At 37.6% G+C, this 25,436-nt stretch overlaps 1 protein-coding gene across 3 annotated transcripts; it reads left to right on the top strand.

Moving 5' to 3' along the window:
• Positions 1 to 4,094: 4,094 nt before the first annotated feature.
• Positions 4,095 to 21,250, top strand: LOC102921824 (chitinase-like protein 3). 3 transcript variants are annotated; one of them, XM_042280280.2, is made up of 11 exons: positions 4,095 to 4,348; positions 7,549 to 7,581; positions 8,108 to 8,309; positions 11,196 to 11,252; positions 12,202 to 12,367; positions 17,959 to 18,083; positions 18,251 to 18,374; positions 18,642 to 18,827; positions 19,610 to 19,729; positions 19,816 to 19,903; positions 20,970 to 21,250. In XM_042280280.2, the coding sequence occupies exons 1-11, from the start codon at positions 4,273 to 4,275 to the stop codon at positions 21,047 to 21,049; spliced, it is 1,257 nt and encodes a 418-aa protein (XP_042136214.2). In that variant the 5' UTR covers positions 4,095 to 4,272; the 3' UTR covers positions 21,050 to 21,250. The 3 variants fall into 3 exon arrangements, with proteins under 3 accessions (XP_042136214.2, XP_042136213.2, XP_042136216.2); XM_042280279.2 differs by having other exon boundaries at positions 19,816 to 19,957; XM_042280282.2 differs by lacking the exon at positions 19,610 to 19,729 and having other exon boundaries at positions 19,816 to 19,957; positions 20,970 to 21,166.
• The last annotated feature ends 4,186 nt before the right edge of the window (positions 21,251 to 25,436 follow it).

Below are 25,436 nucleotides of genomic sequence, written 5' to 3'. Positions count from 1 at the left end.
ACATTTGAGAGTGCCCACTTGTTCTCACCAAACAGAAAATTATACTTCAATTGTGTTATGTTTGGCAGGATAGAATACCCTGGAACCACAGTTCCTGTTCCTCAAAACTCTCTAAGTGTAGGCATAACTTGTTAACACCATTTCAAATTCTTATGCTTTTTTTTCCCAGGTGAAATATCCTTCAGTAATGCTGGGGATCCACAATGTGGGAATCTGTAATACCAGGTCTCACAGCAGCCCACAAAACAAAGGAAATACCTTATTTCTATAGTCTTTTAAAGTGAGAAGTCTCTGACAAGAGATAAGTCCTTAGTGTAAGGAGCTTCCATGTGAAGGTACCAGACAGGATATAAGGCTGTAACTCAGATTGCCTTGGGCATGGGAAAGAACCACAGAAGAGCATAACTACTCTCCTGTAATGTGGCAGCATCTGAGAACGAACATTCCACACTTTTTGCTTGTACATAAAAAAGAGTCAACTTTATGGAATGGAGTTTAGGAGGTAGAACGTGAGGAATTTTTGGACACTGATTCAGTTCTGGCTATTCATTACTGAGGTGCGGCATCATGGAAGGCTAAGGTTATCACTGTGCCAGTTAGTCAGTTGGTAATCCCTGAGTTAGGGGCTGCTGTCTGTATTCAGATAACAAAAGGATGTTATACTTGAGATCAACTGATATGTTGGATGAACTGATTTAACAGATGGACTATAGAACATGCAATAAGAATCAAAATGGTTAATACACAATATACATGATGACAGGTATGACCCAGGGGATTCATGAGGAATTCTGAAACCATTTGTCTTGCTCTGATGACAGTTGTTTGATGCTAGAGGCATGGTCAACTTGTTTTTCACTGTGTATTTTAAGAGAGTGAACTACTTTACATAGACACAGCATTCCTTTTATAAAAAGAGGCAAAGCTACCCATTTCTACTGTAAGGACACCTGAGCCTATTATATCTTGGAGTGTGACTGCTGTCAATGAGACTATTCATCAATGATCATAAATTTTTACCATGCTTTGAGAAGTTTTACTTTTATTATGCTTTGAGAGGTTTTATTGATTACCAAATAATTAAAAATTGTTTATATATATAGTAGCCCAGAAGCATGCCTGTGATGTTTGAAATTTTCTTATAATGGCTTTAGTCATTGGCTCTAAAATGATTAAATTAATGATGACTTTCATTTTTGGTTAAGAAAACAAGTAACAATATCATGTATATTGTGTATTGATTAAAGAATCACCCAATAAATGACAAAGGAAGGCAGATAATGAAGCTGATCACAGAAGATTAGGGGACTTCATGTCTCAAGATGATGATGTTCTCAACATTTTATCCAATTTCTTTGAGATAGTAGGTAAACTAGTGGGGTAGAAATGGATGTCTGCTCTCATCCAATATTAGAATCTCTCGACTTGATAAATTAGGTAAATTCGCTTTCCATTTGGATATAACCTTCACATTTGTAAGGCATTTAAGTTGCTAATTCTATTATATCATTATTTATAAATCATATATTACTTACATATTTATATTTTTATATATCCAATGTGATACCATGACCACATAATGTATTACATTACACATGGAGGAGCAAGAGAATGCTGACGCAATTGTCTTAAATACAAGTTGCTTAAGTCTGATATTTGCTTCCAATTGGCAATATAACTAGCTTGCTTGCCCAACATTATTAATACCGTGAATAAAGTCATCCCAAGGAACAGCCAGTCTGTTAGAAACCAAGATTGAACATAGTATGGCAGCTAGTTGTGCACAGTAATTCAGGTACTCAGTACTGTCACTGTGCCTATTGGATTTTCTGTTGCGTGGAAACAAAGTTCTATCATGTTCTGAATATCATTATGCATCCTGGGTAGTACAAATTAAATCCTCCAACTATTCCATGATCTTGTAAATAGAAAGCTGTTTGTGAGATGTCTTACCTAGGGGATTGACTCATATATGAGAAAAATGCCTTGGACACTTGTGGAAGAATCAAAAGTTCCTTGCTAGGCAGAAGGTACTGTCTGAAACCAAGGAAAGAAAATTCTCACTATCTTATATTTGCACCACCTACACAGGAAAATTGTTATTCAGATTATCCTAGTTTCTTAACTAACTCAGATAATACAGGTCCTTTGATTAATCTTCTTGGGATTATGTATCATTATTGAGAATTGAAAATAATTCAATATTGGATGTAATTCAAGAACTCCAAGTGACCTCTCTCCTGCCTTATGTTTCTATACTTCTAGCATATTACAATGAATTATATGACTAAGTGTCTGTCAATATTATCTATCAGTGAAGAATCTTAAGTTTTAAAGAGGATTAAGGAATGAAGGAGCAATTTTCTTACTTCCTGGTCACACAGGCTCTATGTTGAAGCGGACATTGGACAAATGTTGAACTTGTTTTTGGCCTTTGTACAATAGCTCCCAGTGATGGTCTTGTGTAATTACTTATAGTGTTTATGAATCAAAGGGAGACCATTTGAAGACTGGCTGGAGCTAGGTACACATGCCAATTTCTTGTGGAATCTGTTTATTATATTTAGACTATAAGTATCTTTTTGTGCAATTGTTATAGTATATTCTTATAGTAATTTTATTTCTATAGAATGGGTTGTAATGAATATATTTTATTTTTATTCCAGTAATTCACCACTCTCTATTTCTTTGTGTATCTGCCTCAGGGTTCATATGAGTTTTCAGTCTTTTCAAAGAAACAATTTCTGATCTCATTTTTTTTCTTAACTTTCCTTGCTTCCCTAAATTTTTGCCTCAACTTCCTAAACTTTGAAATTCTTCTTCCTGGGAGTATACCAGGGTGGCATTAGATAGATGAAGTCATACTCCTTAGTATGACTATTCTGCCAATATGAGAACTATAGAAGTTGTTATTGCTCCTTCAGTTTTTCTTGGGACAGCCATCTTGTTTGTGGGCAAAGAAGTAACAGAGAGTATGATGATGCTCTGTGAGTGACCACAACTCTTCTTTTTCAGTTGTTCATTCAGTATTCATAAGCTGTCTTCTTCATGTGAAGTACTCAGAAATTATATGAGTCAGATATTGATTCTAGCCTCAAGGATCTTGTATTGACATAGAAATAGTATACAACCGGCAACATTTGACATTATGGGCATACCAGCTTCTCTCTCTCTCTCTCTCTCTCTCTCTCTCTCTCTCTCTCTTTTCTCTCTCTCCCTTCTTCCCTTCCTTCTATCCTTCACTCCTTTCTTCCTTCTTCATTTTGGAGACAAGTTATTACTGTAGTCTAAGTTACCCTGGAACTCACTATGTAGTCGATATTTGACTCAAACTCATAGAAATCCTCCTGCCTAACTTTCCCATTGCTGGGGTTATAGGTGTGATTACCTCATTTTTTTGGGAAACTTCTTTCACAGATTAAGGCCATCACTTTGTTTGTCCTTTTCTATTTCTTGAATGTTCACCAGTTCTTTAGTCTGATTTCTCATCTTTCTGATATTTAAACATGGCATGGCTCCTGGGCTCAGTCTAGACAATTATTTTGTTTTCATCTTGGATAATTATTTTGTTTTCATCCTGGCTTTGCTTGTTTACAAAGTCATCCTTAAATATTTTTAAATGAAATTTTTATTCTGATGACTTCTAAGTTTCTATTTCTAACTCATACTTCTCTTCTCCAGTTCAAATTTGTATGCCCAAGTGTCGGGTAAGTATCTGAAATTTGACATCTCATGCCACATTCTGAGGTCTTCCATTTGCCCCTTGGCCCTCCGTATCTACTTTCCCAGTAGCTGTAGCTATTATTCTTTGAAATCTTAAATCCTCCAAATCTTGCCTATTCCAAAGAATAATTGTGGACAGAATGTTGAGAAAGTGAACTCTCAATAGGGAAAGGGAAAGTTTTTAGGCATGACCATATAAATTACATGTGAATAATTCCTGGGACAAACACAGTTTAAGCAGAGCTAATAACTTCCAAAGGTTTTTGTTGTTTATCTGCCAATAGAAACATGCTTTGATGCCAGGTATGAAAATTCTGTGAACTAAAACCTGATTGCTGTATCTTAAGAGATGTTTACCAGCCTTGGGATGTAGAGAAAAGGTTATTAGACATGGCAGTACTTTGTGTAAATGTAGACTCTACCTCCTGCTAGGAGGCATGGTATTAAAAGCAGAATCAGTAGCTGAGAGCTGTTGATTTACCAATTAACCACATATGTAGTCTAGTAAACATTTTTATTTGAAAATTTTTGTGATTACTAGGGATAAAAATGCTATATAAAACTAATAAAGACTGTGCTGGATCAGTACTGAGGGCAACCATGTCCAAACTCATTCTCATCATTGGTGAGTATGTAATCATATGTAGAGACTTCTTACCTGATTTCTTCATTATTATTTTTAAATGATATTGATATGTATATGATGTTTGTGCTGACTGCTTGTTATTGGATTAACAATTTCCCCTGGGAAGACTATTTTCTCTTACTCTCAGCATTTGTTGGTTGGCTGTAGTTCTTTGTGTAGGGTTGAGACCAGGTAAAATTACCCCCTTTTATGTTAGCATTTATATTGGTACTCTTTCTCAGGCATCCATATAGATGAGACTTCATGGGTGTAGTTAATCTGACATTTCTAGAAGAGGAAATCTCACAGAAATCTTTCTGATCCTCTGGCTTTTACAATCTTTCTACCCCATCTTCTACTATAATCCTTGAGACCTGGATACAAGAGTTATATTATAGATGCATCAGTTAGGGCTGGGCACCATATGGTCAATTGTTCTCTGCATTTTGATCAATTACCAGTTGTGATTTTCTGTAATGGTCTCAATTTGCTGCAAGGAAATGTTTATTTAATGAGAGGTAAGAACCACACTTAACTGTGGGTAGAAGGATAATATAATGTATTTAGAAAACATGCTGGTTTAGCAAAGTGGAAGCTGGATGCTTTCCTCCAAGGTTCAGGATTTCACTAGCCCTGAGTAGTTGGCCATGTTTCCAGGCATGGTTTCCCTCTGTTGATTGAACTAGGTTTCTTTCTTTCTAGTTTTATATTTATTTACTTGATTATGTCTGTAGAATAGCTTTGTCTAAGATGAAGATCAGAAGTACTGTGGCCAAACTGTGTATGCAGCTACTCAGAATTATTCCTTAATTATCCTGTATAGTCTTCCTGAGTCAGTGATGATATAAAGTGTAACTCTTAGAAATTTAGACATTTATACAGCATGATTTTATAGATGTTTTAGGTATTTCAAAAATGTATTAGCTGCACTAAATCTGTAGTTTCCAAACTTTGCTGAAATTCAGAACTTTCAAAAAAATGAAACATCAACCTTAGTCTGTAAAATAGTCAGAGTAATAGTGGTCTTCTCAGCTTGATGATGGTCCAAGACTATAATTCTAGGACTCAAGATCCTGAGGCAGAAGAAACTCTAGGATACAGCCAGCCTAAGTTCTAAAGTGAGAGCCTGTCAAAAGAAAATGTATTGTGTTAAAGCTGAGTAGCAGCATCTTGAGTCTTACATCATAGCTCCTCTAGCATCATTCCAGAGGGTTTTGCAAGAGCCTTCATATGAAACATCTCAAAACTCCAGGAGAAATCTAATTCTGTGCTTTAGATGATGCTTTGTATGTTGGAAGGCTAAAATCATCCAATCTTTGGAATGAGAGGCAGATTTGAACATGTGGTCCCTGAGTAGAGTGAATTTGTATTTTTTTCTTTTAAAAAATCATTTCAATGTTTATGAAAACCCACTTAATGACTTTTAAAGAAGAAACGTGGCTATATTTACACTTTAAATAATGCATTAATCTTGAACATCATGGGGAGAGAAGGAGGAGACATTGAAGGCCAATTTAGCACTAGGCTCATTAAGCAGTTTGGTAAAGTATTCTCAGATTGAAGTAATAAACATAATAATAATTTTCTAGTAGAAGTCTCAAGACAGGTTAGAGAATTGTTAAAGAGTTATGGGTTGTTGTAGCTAGAGTTTTCCGCCTTGCCCACAGTCAGGACAAATCTCTGTCACACGCCAGTCCCACAGCCGCTCAGACCCAACCAAGTAAACACAGAGACTTATATTGCTTACAAACTGTATGGCCGTGGCAGGCTTCTTGTTAATTGTTCTTATATCTTAAAGTAACGCATTTCTACAAATCTATACCTTGCCACGTGGCTCGTGGCTTACCAGCATCTTCACGTGCTGCTTGTCCTGGCAGTGGCTGGCAGCCTCTCCTTCTGCCTTCCTGTTCTTTTATTTCTCCTCTGTTAGTCCCGCCTATACTTCCTGCCTAGCCACGACCAATCAGGTTTTATTTATTGACTAATCAGAGCAACTTGACATACAGACCATCCCCCAGTACAGCCAAGTGCAGACCATCTCAAACACCTGCACTCAGGCCCATGGTCCTAATCATCCTCTATGCAAATCTGCTGGGCAACGCCATAAAGAACCCAAGAAGGGCTCCCACAGGACATACATTAACATCCCACAGCAGGTTGTATTATTTAGTTTTTTTTTTTTTTTTTTTGGTTTTTCAAGACAGGGTTTCTCTGTGTAGCTTTGCGCCTTTCCTGGAACTCACTTGGTAGCCCAGGCTGGCCTCGAACTCACAAAGATACGCCTGCCTCTGCCTCCCGAGTGCTGGGATTAAAGGCATGCGCCCGGCTATTTAGGGTTTTTATTGCTGTGAGAAGACACTATGATCACTGCAACTCTCATAAAGTAAAACTTTTAATTGAGGTAGCTTGCTTACAGATTCAGAGGTTCAGTCCATTATCATCACTGTGGAAAGCATGGTGGTATGCAGGCAGATGTGGTGCTGGAGATGAGTGTGCTACATCTTGTAGGCAACAGGAAGTCAACTGAGACACTGGGTGGTATCCTTAGCCTAGGAAACCTGAAAGCCAGCCCTCACAGTGACATACTTCCTCCAACAAGGCCATACCCACTCCAACAAAGTCATAATGCTACTCCCTCAGAGATTATGGGGACCAATTACATTCAAACTACCACATGGGTGAAATTCTGAAAGAATTTTAGAGGGGGCCCAAAGAAGAATTTAAATGTACTGTGTAAAGTCTACAGCTAAAACTGATTTAGCAAATAATAATGCAGAACAGAGCAAAAGAGGAACAGTCACATGCATTTTAGGTGTTTTTCTGAAGGCCAAGGGCATACTTCTGTCTAAATATTGAGATGGTTTCTTTTCTTGAAACTGTCACCTTGCCTTCTGGCTAAGTACTCACTAATTGTCATATAAATATATTTGATGCTTCATTTTTACTGTATTTTCAGCCAATCCATCTTCTAGAGCCCTTATATTCAACAAGAAGAATTACATGGAAGATGAAATACAGGTTTATGGCTAGTTCTGAGTAGCGAAAGAACAGGTTGGAGGGTGTATTTGCAAAAAGGATCACCACTTGGTACAGCTCAAAACCATTGCCGAGGATGTAACAATCTATAATAAGCAGAGCAGCCCACAAGCTTCTGAGTTAGATCCTAGTGAATAGCAGGTAAATGTGTTCTGTGTTTCTAGGTCTCAATGTCCTCCTACTGAATGTCCAGCTGGGTAAGTCATTGAATGTATATTTTATTATTAACAAAGCCTCAGATCTCCATAAATTACTTATAATCCAATATTATTCTTAATATAGGTGATTATTAAATTACATTCTAATATTTATTTTTGAAAAACACCTTACCAAGAAAAAACATATACTAGGAAATGAGATGGGTTTACTTAGCAGAGAGTGTACTGTTTCAGTTCTATTGTCCCTGCCATCATGTACAGCATGGCCACCAGAGAGCTAGAAATCAGTCACCACATAGCTCTACATGACAACTGGACCCCTGTTATTACAAATCTAAGAAAACCAAACCCCCAGTGAGTTTTCCAAAATTGAACATAAGCTACTTTAAATCAGTTACTGTTCTTAAATTGGAGTTATGGGTTAGTCTGTGGGAGTTTTCACAATCACTTCTACCCAGAAATCAGGCATCTGAGTTACAGGAAAGGAAGGAAGCAAGGGAAAACTATGAACACAGGTTATCAGCATTAACAAAAGGCTGTTATCCTTATTCCTCACCTCTCACAGGCTCTGCCTACCAGCTGATGTGTTACTTCAACACCTGGGCTCACTATCAGTCAGATGTGAAAGGTATTAAGCCCAATGACATTGACCCCTGCCTGTGTACTCACTTAATCTATTCCTTTACTGGGATGTGGAAAAACAATATCACCACGACCCAATCGAAAGCCTTGGATGACTACAAAGACTTTAATGACTTGAAAAAAAGGTAAGAGAAAGAGAAGGTGTGTAATTTGGTGTCTTTGGGGTCAATAGTTGTCACGTCAATGCTCTTTAATAGTACAGAGTTGATGAATTTGAAATAGAGTCTCAGTTGCTCAGTTGATGCCTTTCATTTCCACAAAATGACACATATTATGACTAAAACCATAATATTTTGAAACATTTATATATTATGAAATTGTTCTTGAGGTAATTAATGTATATATTATCTTGAACACATGTATAAAATTTTATTATATTTATTTATTGTGTCTGTAGATATGAATGAATGTTCACAGGCATGCCACAGCACATATGTGGAGGTCAGTGGACAACTTGCAGGAGTCAGCTCTCTCCTTTCACATGTGGGCACTGGGAATTGAACTGAGGTCATCAGACTTGATGGCAAGCACATTTACCCACTGAGGCATCTTTCCTGCCCTTGAACACTTCTATTTTTAATATTCAAGTCTGTTTAAAGTTTCCAAAATGCTGCTTATTATTATATACTATAAGCACCATGTGGTATAAATGTGGCATATTGAATTTATATTTCCTAAATCAATGAGATTTTGTACTTCTTGCACATATTCCTAATGTAATCCTCTTTCCCCTAATCAGGTCATGATAAGTACCAATCTGTTCTACGTTTGAGTTTAAATATTCAAGAGTTCACTCATGCACTGCTTGTCTTGCTGTGTGTCACCTATTTTGTGCACCCGCATGTCCTCTGTGTTTACACTTGCTGTTATAAATGACATATTTCATTCTTTTTATGGTTTAATTTCAATGCTTATATGTAGCATGTACTTTCTGTCTACTTATTCACCAGAGGACACAATAGACAACTTCATACCTTACATATTGTGAATTTTACAGTATCAGCACCATATCTTCAACATACTTATTTCATATTCTTTGGAAAGGATCCAACTTGTCAACTTTCTGGATTTAATGACAATTCTATTAGTAACGTTTAAAGGATTATTTATATTATTTCCCTATTGGCTATATTAAATCTGTACCAATAGCAACGAAGTGTTTTCTTTTTAGATTTCTTTGACAATATAGTTATGTTTTATATTTTTATTATGGTTATTCTAGCAGGTGAAGGCAACATTTCAATATGGTTTTAATCAAATTAACTCTGATTTGTATGGTCTTAAGTTACTTTTTCCGTACACTTATCAGTGTTTTGTTTTGTTTTAAAAAATGTCCAGTCATGATTTTAACGCATTTTTCACTCAGGTTGTTTATTCTCAGAGGCTTTGATTCCTGAAATATACCTTCTTGATATTCCTGAATATTAACCATTTACCAGATAAATGGTTTCCAAATATTTTCTCTTGTGCTCTAGTCTGTCTCCTTGGTCTGTTAATTGTGTCTCCTTTGCTGTGAGAAGATGCAGTATGATATAGCCCCAATGAACATCTTTCCTTCTCTTGCTGGTGTCCTGGGGATCTTTCTAAAAAGTCACTGTTGTGGTCACAGTTGTGCAGATTTACCCCCTTTCAGGTAGTGTGATAGTTTCACAACTTATGTTTGTGTCTTTAATCTATTTTGGCTTAGTATTTACATATGATGTGAGGTAGTAGTCCAATTTCATAATTCTACCTGCAGATAAATATGTGCATAATGTGTATCACCTACTCTGCTTAGTATTTTAAAAATTAGCTATTTTATTCCTTTCTTGGTGTTTTTAATCAGTAAAAAACTCCATGATCTCAGTTAATTACATCAGAAAGAAAGAGGTTGAACAAAGTATAAATTAGACATGAAATAACTCAACAATCAGAAGTTTTCTGGATTTTAATAGAATCATCTTTTATGAAAAATGGAAGAATTCCTGGTATCTTGGAATTTACAGATCTGTTCAGTATATTCACATGATTCACATAAGACAAGGAAGACAGGCAACTACTACCATGATTAATGGCATTATCATGCATACAGCTAGAATTTTACATACATGGATACAGCTAGAATTTAAGCTATTATTTATAATGGGATAACCTCTTTTAGATTTCTTGCATCACAGATTACCCCATAATATGTGAGTCCTTTTTCCAGCACAACAGACTCAGAATCCCAAGGAGGAAGATGCAATGCACCTAAAACTTTAGTGTTGTCTTCTCATGAAACTTGCAGTTTGGAAATTGATATTTTAGAACCACTATTCCCAAGAATGTGTGTATTTCCCACCCACTGAATTTGAATTAATTGTCATTGATACTGAAAACATAAACATATATCTCAAATGAGATCTACCATTTTATTTCATTGAACAGGATTTGAGCTAATTGAGCTGTTAAGTTGTAAGCAGTAGAAATATTGTCCAGGCTTTTCTTTGCATGAATTGTGGAGGACAAGCATGGGAGGAATTGGAGTGGGGAGAGGAACAGATGGGAGAGATGTAGACACAGTGCTCATGTATGACATTCTTTAAAAAAACTACTTAGACACACACATACATACATACATACATACATACATACATACATACACATACATATAAGAGTATACAATAGCAATTGGTGAAAAGGAGGACATGAATTTGAAGGAGAATAGGGAGGTGTATATGGGAGGATTTGGAAAGAGGAAAGAGGAGGGAACATATTTATATTATAATCTCAAAAATAAAAGTATTAACTTACAAAACCCTGTACTTTAGGTTAGATTTGTGCAGGTGACATTGGTGCTATTTAGGATAATGGCAATTCAAAAATATTTTGTAACAAAAGTTCCAGTAGTGGGAAAAATGGTTTGCAAATTTATTTTTATCATACCATGACAAGAACGAGTAAGATGAACAGGTCCAATATTACAAACAGTGCCGTTTTAAATCGTAGGACCCATTTTGAATTTGAATTTTCTCTTTTCTGTTCTTTTAAAGGAACAACCAGCTGAAAACACTTCTGTCCATTGGATGCTGGAACTTTAGAGCTGCCCCGTAAGTCCTCTGCAGAGAGATTCTAATTTATTTACCGTTGAAGACAAGCTAGTACTGCATGCTCTCTGTCTCCTTACACTTTCCAATATTACATAGAGTACTAAGGGTGTCTACTAAATGAATATGTTAACTAGATAAATTTTTATACTGGAACTTCAATACTAACTAAAAGACATTGGAAAGAGTAGTGTGTATTTCACATTTAAATTTGAATGGATATTCTGGTACTCCATCCCCTAAGCTTTTGTCACCTGAGTGCTCACAAACCTCCTTCTTAAAATATCTTAGAATACAAAGCCAGAGGAGCAACTGGAATGCTTTTGCTCTTTATTTCCAAAAGAAGTAAAAAGAAATGAGGATGCACAAATAATAAGACTTTTTTGAGAGCACATGAACTTGGGAACTATTTAAAGGCCAAACATGCTGAGCTTTGTTAGCTGCTTTCAAGACAATAAGATCATTGAAGGCTGAGGCAGGGAGACGTGGCTAGCCGCCACAAGGAGAAGTATGATGTAAGATACCCGTAAACCACAAGCCATGTGGCAAGTATAGATTTATAGCAATTGGTTAATTTAAGACATAAGAACAGATAGCAAGCAGCCTGCCACAGCCATACAGTTTACAAATAATATAAGCATCTCTGTGTGTTTACTTGGGGGACACACAGTGGAAGTGGGAGAGATTTGTCCTGACTGTGGGCCAGGCAGGACCAGGAAAACTTCAGCTCCAAATTCCAAAGAAATTTAGAATCGGTAATAATAAAATAAATTGAAAGTCTTCCAAAAGCAGGGATTATACCAGGATGCCAAGAGAAACCCAGAGAATTGATTTAATCTGCAGGAAGGTCATGATGAAGTTCTCAGAGGCAGATATTTATCAATCAAACATTTGTATTCTAGTGTGTTCAGATTCCTGATGCCTTATTATGATTGCTCTGGGTCTTCCTTAGTTTTATCACCATGGTCTCTACTCCTGAGAGCCGTCAGTCTTTCATTACTTCAGTTATCAAATTCCTGCGAAAGTATGCATTTGATGGACTGAACTTATCTTGGCAGTACCCTGGCTGTCATGGAAGCCCTCCTAGGAACAAGCATCTCTTTACTGTCCTTATACAGGTAAGTAAAGCAGGAATAACTTTTTTCATTCCTAGAAAATTCAAAGCTATCTCTTTCCAAAGAACTCACACCTGCCTATGTCAATGAGGCTAAGGGCCTGAGTAAATAAGTCATGGCCCTTAAGGGACAACTGACTACAATCATTTTACTAAGCAAGCATCGTAACGAAGTGACTCCTAACAACACACTGCTATAGCCACAGAGTGTGCATCACTTAACCTTCATAAGGGAAGCTTCTATTTGGAGTAAATGGTAATTAACACAGAAACCAAAAACTGAAGGAGGCAGGTTTATTTTAAACACCGTAAGTGGTGGATGATTTTGAGGAAACAGTCTTTCCAAGTCTTTTCCAACAAAACTAGACATAAATTTAGATTTATAGAGTCTTAGTATTGGAAAGATCCTTATTTATCATTACTTCATTCAAAAAGCTATGTGGTAGTCATTTTCACCACATGCTTTCTTAAAACACAAGAAGTGTGTGTGTGTGTGTGTGTGTGTGTGTGTGTGTGTGTGTGTTGTCTGAATCTACTTTTGTACAATAGAAGCGGGCACTGGATCCCACTGACTACAGTTGTAGACAGTTGAAAGCCACCATGTAGAAGCTGGGAATTGAACTCATGACGTCTGGAAGAGCAGCCAGTGCTCTTAACTGATTAGCTATCCCTTCAGCCCCTGACCACGTATGTTTAAGACCAGTAACTGATTTTATCTTAACATTTTTTCATTTGGTTAACACAAGTATTACACACACACACACACACACACACACACACACACACACACACACATGCACGCACATACACACACACACAGAGAGAGAGAGAGAGAGAGAGAGAGAGAGAGAGAGAGAGAGAGAGAGAGAGAAAACCCCACCACACACATGAAGTAGGGTTACCATATAATGGAGGTGTACAATACAATAACTCACCTAAGATCATATGCTACCAAATACAAGCCTCCAATACCAGAAATGAGAAACATCTTTTTGAGTTGTTGCCCAGTGGTTCCCACAAACTTCCCAAACATTGCAGTCTATTGCCAATACTATTGGTTACACTTGACAACTTTATGGTAAAAACCTTATTGGTGAAGTTACCACAATCTTGAGTCATACAGCATAGAGAAATCTAGGTGGCACTCAGATGGGACATTCATTCCTGCTGGCTAGTATTCATAGTTCTTGAACGTGCTATACAAACCCTCAGAGAAAATAATTAATCATTAATCTCCCATGCAAGGGACAGTAATAACCTGTCCTCAAGATATCCCCACTGATTCAATAGTGACATGAATGTTATGTGAGTAATGAACCAATTTTTGATTGAATTTAAGACCTGATTCATGAGAAAGAGCCCACGTCAGACAATGTCAAAGAGGCCAAGAACCTGAGTAAATAGGTCATGGCCCCTATGGGATGACCAACTACAGTTATGTCACTAAATGAACATAGTAACAAAGTGATTCCTAACGACACACTGCTATATCCATAGAGAGTGCATCACTTAACCCTCATAAGGAAAGCTTCTTTTTGGAGTAAATGGTAATTAACATAGAAACCCAAAATTGAAGGGGGCATATTTATTCTAAAAGCCATAGGTGGTAAATGATTTTGAGGAAACAGTTTTATGGACACAAGGCTGATATACATATGAACTTTCAGAGACTGTGACAGCATGTCCAAGAACTGCAAAAGCTCAAGCCAGACAAAATTCTAGCAGAGAAGACATGAAGTGGGCATAAAATCACATTCCTAGCTAAGGAGCCATATATAATTCACAGGTTCTAGAAGAGAGAAAGTAAATTTTCCTTAATTTAACACTGGGTATATCAACCACATTCCAAAGCAGGCTCTGTGTGCAAGAGTAGTTAGGCCATACAAACTGGACTCTTTGCTTTGTTTTGTGTAGCATGAAAGAGAACATGAATATGGACAAACAGGAAGGTGTAGGAGGGTCTGGGAGAAGTGGAGAGAGTTAAATTAATATGTTTAAAAGATATTGCATGGAATTCTCAAGGAATCAATAAAAATTATTGAAACATAATAATTGCAGAATATTTTGATAAATGACATGATAAATAAATATAAGGCACAATAAATAACATACTACACAGTTACCTAAATGTTCATGGAAAGATTAAAAAGGGCTTTCCTAGGTACTATTTATTTTCTGTTGCTGTAATAAAATGGTAAAATACCATGACAAAGGTTTTTTATTCCTTACAGATTCAGAGAGTTAGAGTCCATAAGGTGTGGACAGCATGGCAGTAGGCAGCAGGCATGGTGGCAGGCAGAGTGTTATGAGAGCTCACATCTTGAACCATAGCATGGAGCAGGGGGTGAAAATTTGAAGTAGACACGGCTTTTAATCTGAAAGTCCAGCCTGATGACTTTCTTCTATCAAGGCTGTACCATCTTAACATCTCCAAACAGATCACTGACTAGGGACCTGTTCAAATGCCTAAGACTATGCCACTATACTGCATACAATAGTTTATCTCAGTGATGAAAATAGCCTGATGTCATTAAATTAATAATACATGGGGATTGCATTACGTGTATGGATGAATCTGTGAGAACATGTGAGACTCAAGCATGTGAGACTGAAGAGGTGAAAATAATAAAATCATGTGGAAACTTGGATATTAGGCCAAGAAATCTGAAATTTATCCTCAAGACAATGGAGGAATTTTAGGACTTGACACAGTATATAAATATGATGAAATTTTCTTTTTGCAAGAATGGTCTGACATTCAAGCAGGGAAGAAAATTAGAGCTGAAGAGGTAAATAAAATATAGGGAGGTTTTGGATGAAATCAAACAAGAAGTGATCAGCGCCCCAACAATGGCTCTTAACACTGAAGGCAGAATATGAACAGAAATATAAACAGAATAAAAATTATCAAGAATGATCAATTATTTTGAAATCTAAACTGTGGAGGAGTCTTAAGTTTCTAGCATTGAGGAATAAATTGGATGTTGCTAAGTAACATGGTAAATGGAGAAAGAGAAGTGGATTGTAAATAAGAACTATCTCTCAACATGAGTATTATGTATCTGGAATAGTCTAAAGGCATAGGATGAATACCCACCTGGAGTTCATGCCAAAGTATTTGACTAGATACATTGTACTGAAGTCATCAGCTAAGGTAGGTTATCACCAAAAAGAAAAAAATAAATGGGACAATAAAAGTAAAGGTAGCCATGTAGATTTTATGGTTACTCTTTGAAGACAGATTCACATTTTTATATTAGTCCAAACCCAAGATCATCAGCCAAATTCTGAATGTGTTACATGGTAATCAGGCACCATGGGAAAAGCCAGCTTACTCTTTCTTTCCCCACTGGCTCTTCTTGTTTTTATTAGTTCCCTGAGAATTCCATATAGTATGTTTTAATCATATTTGGCTATCTTATAACTCCTCTAAGATCTACCCTCCATTCCTACCCAACTAACTTTACATCCTAATTAAAAAAAATCCCACTCAGTCCAATTGGTTCTGCCTATATATTGTTGGATGTGTGGCCTTTCGTTGGAGCATGATCAATGTACTAGGATCTACACTCTTAAAGAAAACTGACTATCCTCATCCCAGTGGCTATCATCTGCCAATAGAACCTTAGCTAGGGTTTTGACTTTGTGTCTAGCTCCTCTCTATGCTGGAATTTTGTCTAGCTTGTGCTTATATAGGTCCTATGCATGCTGTCACAATCTCTGTGAAATAATATGTGTATTTGCCCTTCTTGTGCAGAAAACAATGTTTCCTTGTGGTCATCCACCATCTCAAGTTCACAAATTCTTTCTGACCCTACTTCTGGAAAGGTCTCTGAACTGTTGGGGGAGGGGCTGTGATGACCCACTTAAGGTTAAGCATTCCACAGTTTCTTCTTTGCACTTTGGTCTAGTGTGGTTCTCTGTGTTAAACCATCTACTATAAATAGTAGCTTCTCTGATGAGGGTTGGGAAATGTATTAACTATGGGTCTAACAATAGGTTATTCAGAGTTGGTTTAATACCATGTCCATTTAGCAGAATAATGGTAGATTCTTCTCAAGGGTCTATGACTTGTCTATCTCCAAGTTTTTTGTTGTTTTGTTTTTGTCTTAATAATGATGGTGAGTGTGAGTTTTTTTCTTCTTATGGAATTGGCCCTAAATCCAATTAGAAAGTGTACCAGTGGGCATGTCAGGCATACCTTATCCATTTTGTCATTACTGTAAGTCTCAGAGTTCACAGCTGGGTAAGAGTGGTAATTATTTTTTCACTTTAGTACATTGATAACACCTTCTAGTGTCACAAAACTATCTAGCAGGGATGAAGCTTGCTAGCTTGATTTCTCCATGTTCTTGATTTCTCCACATGACATAATTATGTAGTGTGTTCTGGAATGAGGTCTTGCCAAAAATGTTGGGAGGGCAGCCAATCTGTTGGAACTCACTAGCCAACAACCCCCAAAGAGATAACTTATTCCTGACATTTTGCTTTTTATTTATTATCTTGTGGTATCTAGTAGGGGGATTATTGCTCCCTTATAGGGTGAGTCCATTTTAACTATTTTTATATGTGTGCATGCATATATTTTAAGAAGGCTCTAAAGTAGCAATTTAAAATTTATGGAACAGTTTTAATTATCAAAAACAATATCTGGACTCTTAGCTATAAGAGGACTCCAGTTGCCGGGCGGTGGTACCGCACGCCTTTAATCCCAGCACTCAGGAGGCAGAGCCAGGCGGATCTCTGTGAGTTTGAGGCCAGCCTGGACTACCAAGTGAGTCCCAGGAAAGGCGCAAAGCTACACAGAGAAACCCTGCCTCGAAAAAAACAAACAAACAAAAAAAAACAACAACAACAAGAAAAGAGGACTCCAGTCATATTTATAATTTCCAGACATCGGTTCTATTTTTTCCCCATTGACACAATGGAGAATAAAACAATGCATTCTGAAATGTACAGGTTCAATATTTGAAGATACTAAAGCACCATGCTTTTAATGCTTCTCCCAGTTGAATGTCCTAGTCACTTTAACTACTATCTCCATAACAATATTCTGAGCCCTTCTATTAAAATAATTTCTGATACTCTAAAATAATGTTGTAGTAAGTGTAAAACCTAATAGTCTAAATAGGATTTGAATCACAGAACATACCAAGGAATTATCATCTGGTAGTGAAAGTGATCTGTCTTCCAGCTGTTTTCCCTTCTCCGTTACTTTGGAGGGACTATAAGTCTCATGAAATAGGTCTCCTGTTGAATAATTTGAACCAGTTGTCTTCACAACTGAAAGCTGGATCTAGGGTATAAAAGCAAGTGTAGTTCCAGAGCATGATGATGCAGGGGATGCATTGATAGATATTTAAGACCTTTATCTTGGTTTTGAATGACTACTAACTTTCTGTGTGACTTTGTGTGAAATCTCTATTATATGTGAATATTAGACATTTGTAAAGTTTATTAACATCATCTACCCCAATTACTTTATTGAGATGTTCACATTCTAAAATAAGGTAAAATATGTAAAAGCACTTCAACATGTATTTAAGGGGATAAACTAATTCCAGTAATATCATCTTATACCTTGTTACTCTGTAGGAAATACGGAAAGCATTTGAGAAGGAGGGGAGTAAGAATAAAAGGCCTAGGCTGTTGGTCACTGCCTCAGTTGCTGGTGTTGTCCCCACAATCAAATCCGGCTATGAGATCCCCCAACTGTCACAGTAAGTGATGCACATTTTACTACTAGAATGTGAGTAGAGTTTTCTCATCTTTGGAATGTCTTACTGCCCAAAGACTTTGCTCAGAGGTTTTTAAAGGGTGTTTTTCTGCTGTAAGTATGGGGAATAGCCATAAGAAATGATTATAAGAACTTTTTCCCCTTACCCAGGTCCTTGGACTATATTCAACTCATGACCTATGACCTCCATGGATCTTGGGAAGGCTACACTGGAGAAAACAGTCCCCTTTACAAATCTCCAACTGAAACTGGGATCAAGGCCTTCTACAACATAGTAAGATACTGCACAGACAAGTGAAGAGACAAATCATATGGAGATTTAGGTACATAATCAACACAATTAATGCAAACGTCATCTTCTTAAGTCACCAATCATGTCTAATTCAGCATATATTCACATTCATCAAAATGTTTTAGAAGAAATGACCTCATCCCCTTTAAGTTAACACAGAGAAATTTGAACTGATAGAATGAAGAGCCAGAATAGTTAATCATAGGTTGTCAGTGGCTTGGGCCCTGTAGCTAACTTTTGTCCCTGCAGAAATACATCATGGAAAATTGGAAGAAAAATGGGGCAGCACCTGAGAAGCTCATTGTTGGATTCCCAGCATATGGACACACCTTTATCCTGAGTGACTCCTCTAAAACTGAAATTGGTGCCCCTAGCAATCGTGGTGGCCATCCAGGACCCTACACAAAGAAAACCGGACTCTGGGCCTACCATGAGGTCAGTAGGTGGCTAAAAGTGCTCTATGGATTTCATGCACTTACACTGAAAAAATGCTGATTCTGAATTTTCATTTTATCTCCTACTTACACTAAGCAGAATATTATTTCAAGGAATTAAATTTTTATACCATTATCTGTAAGTAACCAGAAATGATAACCAATTAGTAACACACTGTCTTTTCAATTTGAATACCATATTCTTAAGTACATTTGTATATTTCCATAAATAAATACACAAACAACCAAAAATCTCAGATTTCCATGGATTACAGAAAGAACCAAAGACTGAAAATAAGGACCATCTGTGAACATTTAAAAAATAGCTTAAGATGGAGGTATAGCTCAGTTGTTCATCTCTTGCCTAGGACATATACAGCCCTAGCTACAATTTCTAGTAATAAAAATGGGCTCATACTGTACAGTGATATATTACTAATATAGTTGGCAGGCATGGTACCTCACACCCATTGCTTAATAGAGGTAGGAGTATCACCATTTTGAAGTGAGTCTAAGCTATATGATCCCCTCTCAAACAAACAAAAAAAAGGACTGCAGATATAGATCAATGGTAAAGCACTTACTTACCATTGGAAGGCCTTGGGTGTGATATCCAGTACACAAAATAAAACACATCTGAATCTTCTTAACTACAAATGTAATCAATTAGAGAATTGGGGAAATCTTTGTGGAGATAATAAAAGGAAGGAAATCAACTATGTATACACATTTTTTCTTACATGGAATTAATATTTAAAGGATCTGAAATTCTTACTCTTTAAGATTTGCACATTCCTGAAAAAGGGAGCCACTCAGGTCTGGAACGCTGCTCAACAAGTTCCCTATGCCTACCATGGTAATGAATGGGTTGGCTATGACAATATCAAGAGCTTTCATATCAAGGTAAAGTCAGTCCCTTGGATGCTCTGGGTCCTGACTTTGAGTCCCAAGAAACCAAGTGATACCTGCTGTTCTTTTTTCTTAACCAGGCTCAGTGGCTTAAGAAGAACAGCTTTGGAGGTGCCATGATCTGGGCTATTGATATGGATGACTTTAATGGCTCTTTCTGTGATCAAGGTAGATTCCCCCTGACCTCCACCTTGAAGAAAGTACTCAAAGTACACAGTGCAAGTAAGTGACAGTAAGAGCATGAGGGTATCTAAGTATTCCTTCATCAACTCAGAGGAAGCCTTGACATTCCCATACTCTTTCCCAGTGATATTCTACTATTTTCTCCAACTGCTCATCACCATGCCACAAGTTTTTTACTCTACAAGAAATCAGGACTACTTAGTTTTTTATTGTTTTCTTATTTGTTTCTAGATCAGCTAAGCACCTTGGGAAGATTTAACAGGAAGTACTAGCCAGTAATCACATAAACCTAATCTATCATCCATGGGAATTACCAATGCCTATATTAATTCTATGTTTTTTCTTAAAGTGCATTTGTTTATTACTTATATCTACATCCTCCAGAAAGGTTTTGTATACACTAAGTGGTCGGTGGGTATTTCTTGGAAGTCTTATATGGGGAATGTCTTAGGGTCACTATTGCTGTGATGACTAAAAGCAACTTGGGGATGGAAGTTTTTATTTGACTTAGACTTCCACATTACTGTTTGTCATGGAATCTAGGGCAGGAACTCATGAGGGACAGGAATCTGGAGGCAGGAGCTGATGCAGAAGCTATGGAGAAATGTTTCTTATTGACTTGCTCCCCATGTCTTGCTCTGCATGCTTTCTTATAGAATTTAGGACCAAAAACCCAGGAACGGCACCACCCACAATGAGCTGGGCCATTCCTCATAAATCACTAATTAAGAATATACCCAATAGGCTTGCCCACAGCTCCATCTTGTGGAAACATTTTCTTAATTGAGATTCCCTCCTCTGAAATGACTTTAGCTTATGTCAAGTTGGCATAAAACTATCTAGCAAAGGGAGTTGACTTTTTAAATTGTGAGGTGAGGAGGCTTGATATAATAACTGCTTGAAATTTCTGATCTTATCTGAGGGATCCTTGAGTTAATTGTACTCCAGCACCTCTATGCCCCGTTTTTCTCTTGTCTAAGAGCAGCCAGCCTCCTCACAGGAACTCATGGATCTATATGTTTTTTATTTGTTATTATGCTATATGTTTTAGGTTGCAAAGTTACTGCTATTCCAGCCAGTGGGGTTGGGAGGCAGAACTTGGAGCCTGTGTTGCTACTCAGTAGCAAATAACAGAATACCATCTGGAGCTTCCTGAGTGAAATCCTTGTCCAGAACTGCCAGGAAGAATCTGTCTTCAAGACCATTCAACAGTGCTGAGCTAGACTTAAACACTATCTGCTACCTTTTCCCAGAGCTGTAAACAGTCTTTTTTGCCCTTTTCTAGGACCATCTTAATTCTATATAATGTACTAAAATAAAATCAGCAGTCATAACACGAGTGCCTTTGGTTATTTGATAATTCAACACAAACTCATATTTATTTATTCTTTTAAAAATATTTTTATTTTTATTTGATAATTACAGAGATCTATATAATTAATTTTGATCTCATCCATATCACACTGCTTGCTCCTTTATGTCTTCTTTTCCTAATATTGCTATTATTTTAGTGCTCCTGTCTACAATTAGCTCTGATCCTATGCATATAGGTACTGTAATATGCCCTGTGAGATGAGCAACCTCCCAGCAGCCATAGCCCTTAAGAAAGTGACTCTCTGTCAGTTAGCAGCCATAAGCTACTGATAGCTCCTCCACCAAAAGTGGGGCCTCCACACACCTTCCATCCACATGAAAGTTTGATTAGCTTGATCTTTTGCTGCTGTTAATAGATGTGTTCCACATTATATCTAAAAGTCAGCATGTCACAGCTATCTTACATTCTTTCTACCTACTCTTCCACAAAGTTTTCAGAGTCTTGGATGCAGGTATGTTGAGACAGATATCCAATCTACAGCTAAGCACTTACAGTCACACTGATCCTCAGCACCTTGGCCAGTTAATGCATCTCTGCATTTATCTGACCAAGGCTGAAACTAGCACAAATGGCAGTTTGACAATATGTCTAGTGAAACAACTCCAGTAGGATCCCTCTTGTGTCTATGATTGTTCTAATGATGGGTTTCTGATAAGATCTACAATGCAAGGGATAAAATCCCTATTGTGTATAGGCCACAAATCCAGTCAGGAAGTGGTTTGTTATACCAGAACAATCATGCTTCTTTTGCATCAGTGGGCACAACTTGCCTGGCAGGTTGGTATTGTAGCATGTAGGGTCCAGCACTGGGTAGGACCACTGACGTATTTTCTTTACATCAGCCTGATTAATATCTTCCATCACTATGGGAGCTAGCTAGCAGGGAGACAGTTTCCTGATCAGTTTTAGATAGATTTCATGATGCCATACAACCAAAGTGGGTATCTTTGCCAAAGGATCTAACCATTTAGTTATGGTGAGAAACCAAGAGCAATTGTAATTGCCTGTAATGTTTTAGGTGCTTTGGTGCACCCCTACCAGTAACTCATAGAAAGGGATCCCATGACTGGTACTGAGATTTTCATTAAATAACTCATGCCTTCTGGGATAAGTATTGTTCACGCATGTCAATCAAACTGTCTTTTAATATTGGGAAAACAAACCAGTGGTTTCTTCATTTATATTTAGTTTTGGTGAACTCATTCCCAACTCTATACCTTACATTTCTGGGAGGGAGACCAACCCAAGGCTTTCTCTGGGGCCCTCCTGAAATTATGAAGGGACCACTAGTTTTGTGTCCATACCTAGGGTAGGACTTGGCAAGGTCTGGTCTGCCACTGGTGCCAGGGTCTTCAAGTAGTTAAGGTTTCTGTCCCTGGGAATCTCCCTATGAATGGCTGTGTTTTTCTTGTTTATCTTTTGCATTAACATTTTCAAAAGCCAACGATTCAATTACAATTTGTCTAGCTTCTTAATTTGGTTTCTATTTACTGTGGAAGTCAGAGATGGCTGGAGGTGAGGGCCTAATATTGGCAACATATTGAGCTCTTACACCTGTGGAGTTTGTTGCAAAGGCTGAAACAGAAAGAAAATCCCAAACTTGCTCAGAGGCTTAGGGGAAAAAAAGAGAGGAAAACCTAGCCAGTGGGGTAGTGACTCCAGCCATGTGTGGCTCTGGCCTGTGCAGGTGGCTGCAAAGCCACAGGCAAGAAGCTTTTTCATGAATTTGTGCCTCAAAGTTGGAAAACAGATGTAGCATTAATGTTAATTGGCCTTATTAATAAAGACCCGGAATCAGATATAGGCATAAATGCTGAAAGATCAGAGAAGTAAATGAGCCAGCCACTAGAGACACTTCTTACCTATACCAAATCCTCAGATGGAAAGGGGGCTGAGCTCCTGTCTCCTCCTGCCTTATATTCCTGTCTCCACCTCCCTAATGCTGGGATTAAAGGTGTATGCCTTCCAAGTACTGGGATCAAAGGCATAAGATCCCAAGTGCTGAGATCAAAGGTGTGAGCCTACACCACCCGGCTCTATTTCTCTTTTAGACTGAATCAATCTCATGTAGCCCAGGGTTACCTTGAACTCCTGATCTTTCTGCTTCCTCATCCCAAGTGCTGGGATTAAAGGTGTATGCCACCACTGCCTGGCCTCTATGGTTAACTAGAGCTAGCTCTGCACTCTGGTCTCCAGGCAAACTTTATTTGTTAGAGCATAAACAAAATATCACCACACTTTGCCACTTACGTAGGATTGTGGTATCAGGTCCTTTGCTATGGTTGTGGCCATGTCTAATAATCCACATTTACTCAGAACTTCACTCACTGTGTACATGTGTGTGTCTGTGTATATTAATGGCATTACCCAACACAGAGTAGTATTATTTCCTACAAAAGCCAAGGACTATGTAACAAAAACTTCAGTGCCAAGCATGGCAAACATCCCTTCAAGTTATTATTTGGGGAAATACAAGTGGACCCCCAAAATATAGTTGATTGTCATCACCTTTAATTGCTTGCCAGAACTTGAAGGTAATACCCCATTACTAAGACACAACAAACTTTGGACACAGAATTTGGAGGAAATAACCTGAAACTGACCTGGAAGGCTCCTTCCTGAGGATTATCTCTCGTAGGTTTGGAGGGTGCTATGCAACCTGCCTGGGGAGAAGAGTAATCAATAGTTCTTTTGTAAGGCTTACGAGCTACAATAATGATGGGCCCAGAAAGATATTTTCAATAGTGGCACATTAGCTTTGGTGATAACTTTCACTGATGACTTTTGACTCATAGCTAGATTATTTAGCCCATGTATATTTCATGTAATTACTGATATTTTAAATGCCTTTTCTGAAGCCATCAGCAAAGTAGTAGCAGAGCTTACCCCAGGCAGTTCCTGACTGTGAAGTATAAGATGTTTTTTCATACATTATCTCAGACTTGAGTTTCAAAGTATATATTCTTTACTTCTACCCCACACTGCCCACTCCTTGCTTTTGAGTCTCTTCTCCTGCTCCTTTCTTCTTCTCTCTGCCCCTCCTTCATGTTCATACCCTTCTGCCCTCAGTATTCTCCTTTGGGTCACATGCATTTTATTATCATTTACATCCCCTTTCCTTAAAAAAAATTTCCGTCTTTATGGTTCCATTTCTAGTTTCATGAGTCTCAGCATTCCAAGCGCAGAGATTACTTTGTTGATTTGGTTGGTTGTTTTATTAGATATGTTATATCTATATATTCTTGGCTGGTCTGGTACTCAGATCTGCATGGAAATCATGAGCATTGTTCTGCATCCACCTTTCAACTTTTGGAACAATATGTTTGACAAGCTGCACTAGGCTCCTAACTGTTATTCTTCTTTACTTTCATTCTTTATTAAAATTTTTAAAAATTTATTATAATTGTAGCATTTCTCCCTTCTCTTTCCTCCATCCAAACTCTTCCATATACCTTGTCCATCTCCTTCAAATTCATGGCCTCTGTTTTCACTAATTTTTATTGCATGCATATATATGTATGTGTACATATACACATTCCTAAATATAACTTGTTGGGCCCATATGATGTTATTTGTACACAGGTTTGCAGGGCTGAACATTTGAACAAAATTTGGTGTGATTTTCCCTGGGGAAAACTATTCCTCCTGTTCCTAGCTTTCCTCAGTTGCCTAGAATTCTTTGTGTATGGTTGAGGCTGTAGGCTTTCCCCCACCCACCTTGGTAGGTCCATTGGCGCCATCCTTGCTAGACTTAAGGATATTTCAGACCCACAGAAGAAGAGATATACATGTAAATATTCTATAGTTATTTTTGTGGTTTATTGAGGTCCTGATTCTTCATGTTTTCCTTAGTTCTTAAAACTGGCTTGTACACCTGCATATTACTTTTACACATTCTGAAATTCAGGCTAATAAACTGTTCCACTTTTCCACTCATAAAAGGTAATCAAGAAGACTGAAGAGTACTGGTAGGAAGGATTTGAATATCCATCCTTCTGGAAATTTCTACTGGTTCCACTCTCCAGCTTGTTCATGAAAACAATCAATGAATTATCTGAACAGTACTAATAAAATGAGAGAAACAGACATAAGGATGGTGGTCAATTCCAGCTGTCACTATTAGGAAAGGAATGGTGGAAGCAT

Source organism: Peromyscus maniculatus, chromosome 6, assembly GCF_049852395.1.
Source record: "Peromyscus maniculatus bairdii isolate BWxNUB_F1_BW_parent chromosome 6, HU_Pman_BW_mat_3.1, whole genome shotgun sequence".
Lineage (NCBI taxonomy): Eukaryota > Metazoa > Chordata > Mammalia > Rodentia > Cricetidae > Peromyscus > Peromyscus maniculatus.
The sequence above is the reverse complement of the archived record's forward strand: the minus strand, read 5'-3'. Positions and strand labels throughout refer to the sequence as shown.

What these genes read in the sequence shown, in the direction of transcription:
- LOC102921824 (XM_042280279.2), top strand. Translation starts at nt 4,273, where the DNA reads ATGCTATATAAAACTAATAAAGACTGTGCTGGATCAGTACTGAGGGCA. An exon ending in GAGATCCCCCAACTGTCACA is followed by an intron (nt 18,084 to 18,250) that starts GTAAGTGATGCA and finishes CCCCTTACCCAG; the next exon opens with GTCCTTGGACTATATTCAAC. An exon ending in TCAAGGCCTTCTACAACATA is followed by an intron (nt 18,375 to 18,641) that starts GTAAGATACTGC and finishes TTGTCCCTGCAG; the next exon opens with AAATACATCATGGAAAATTG.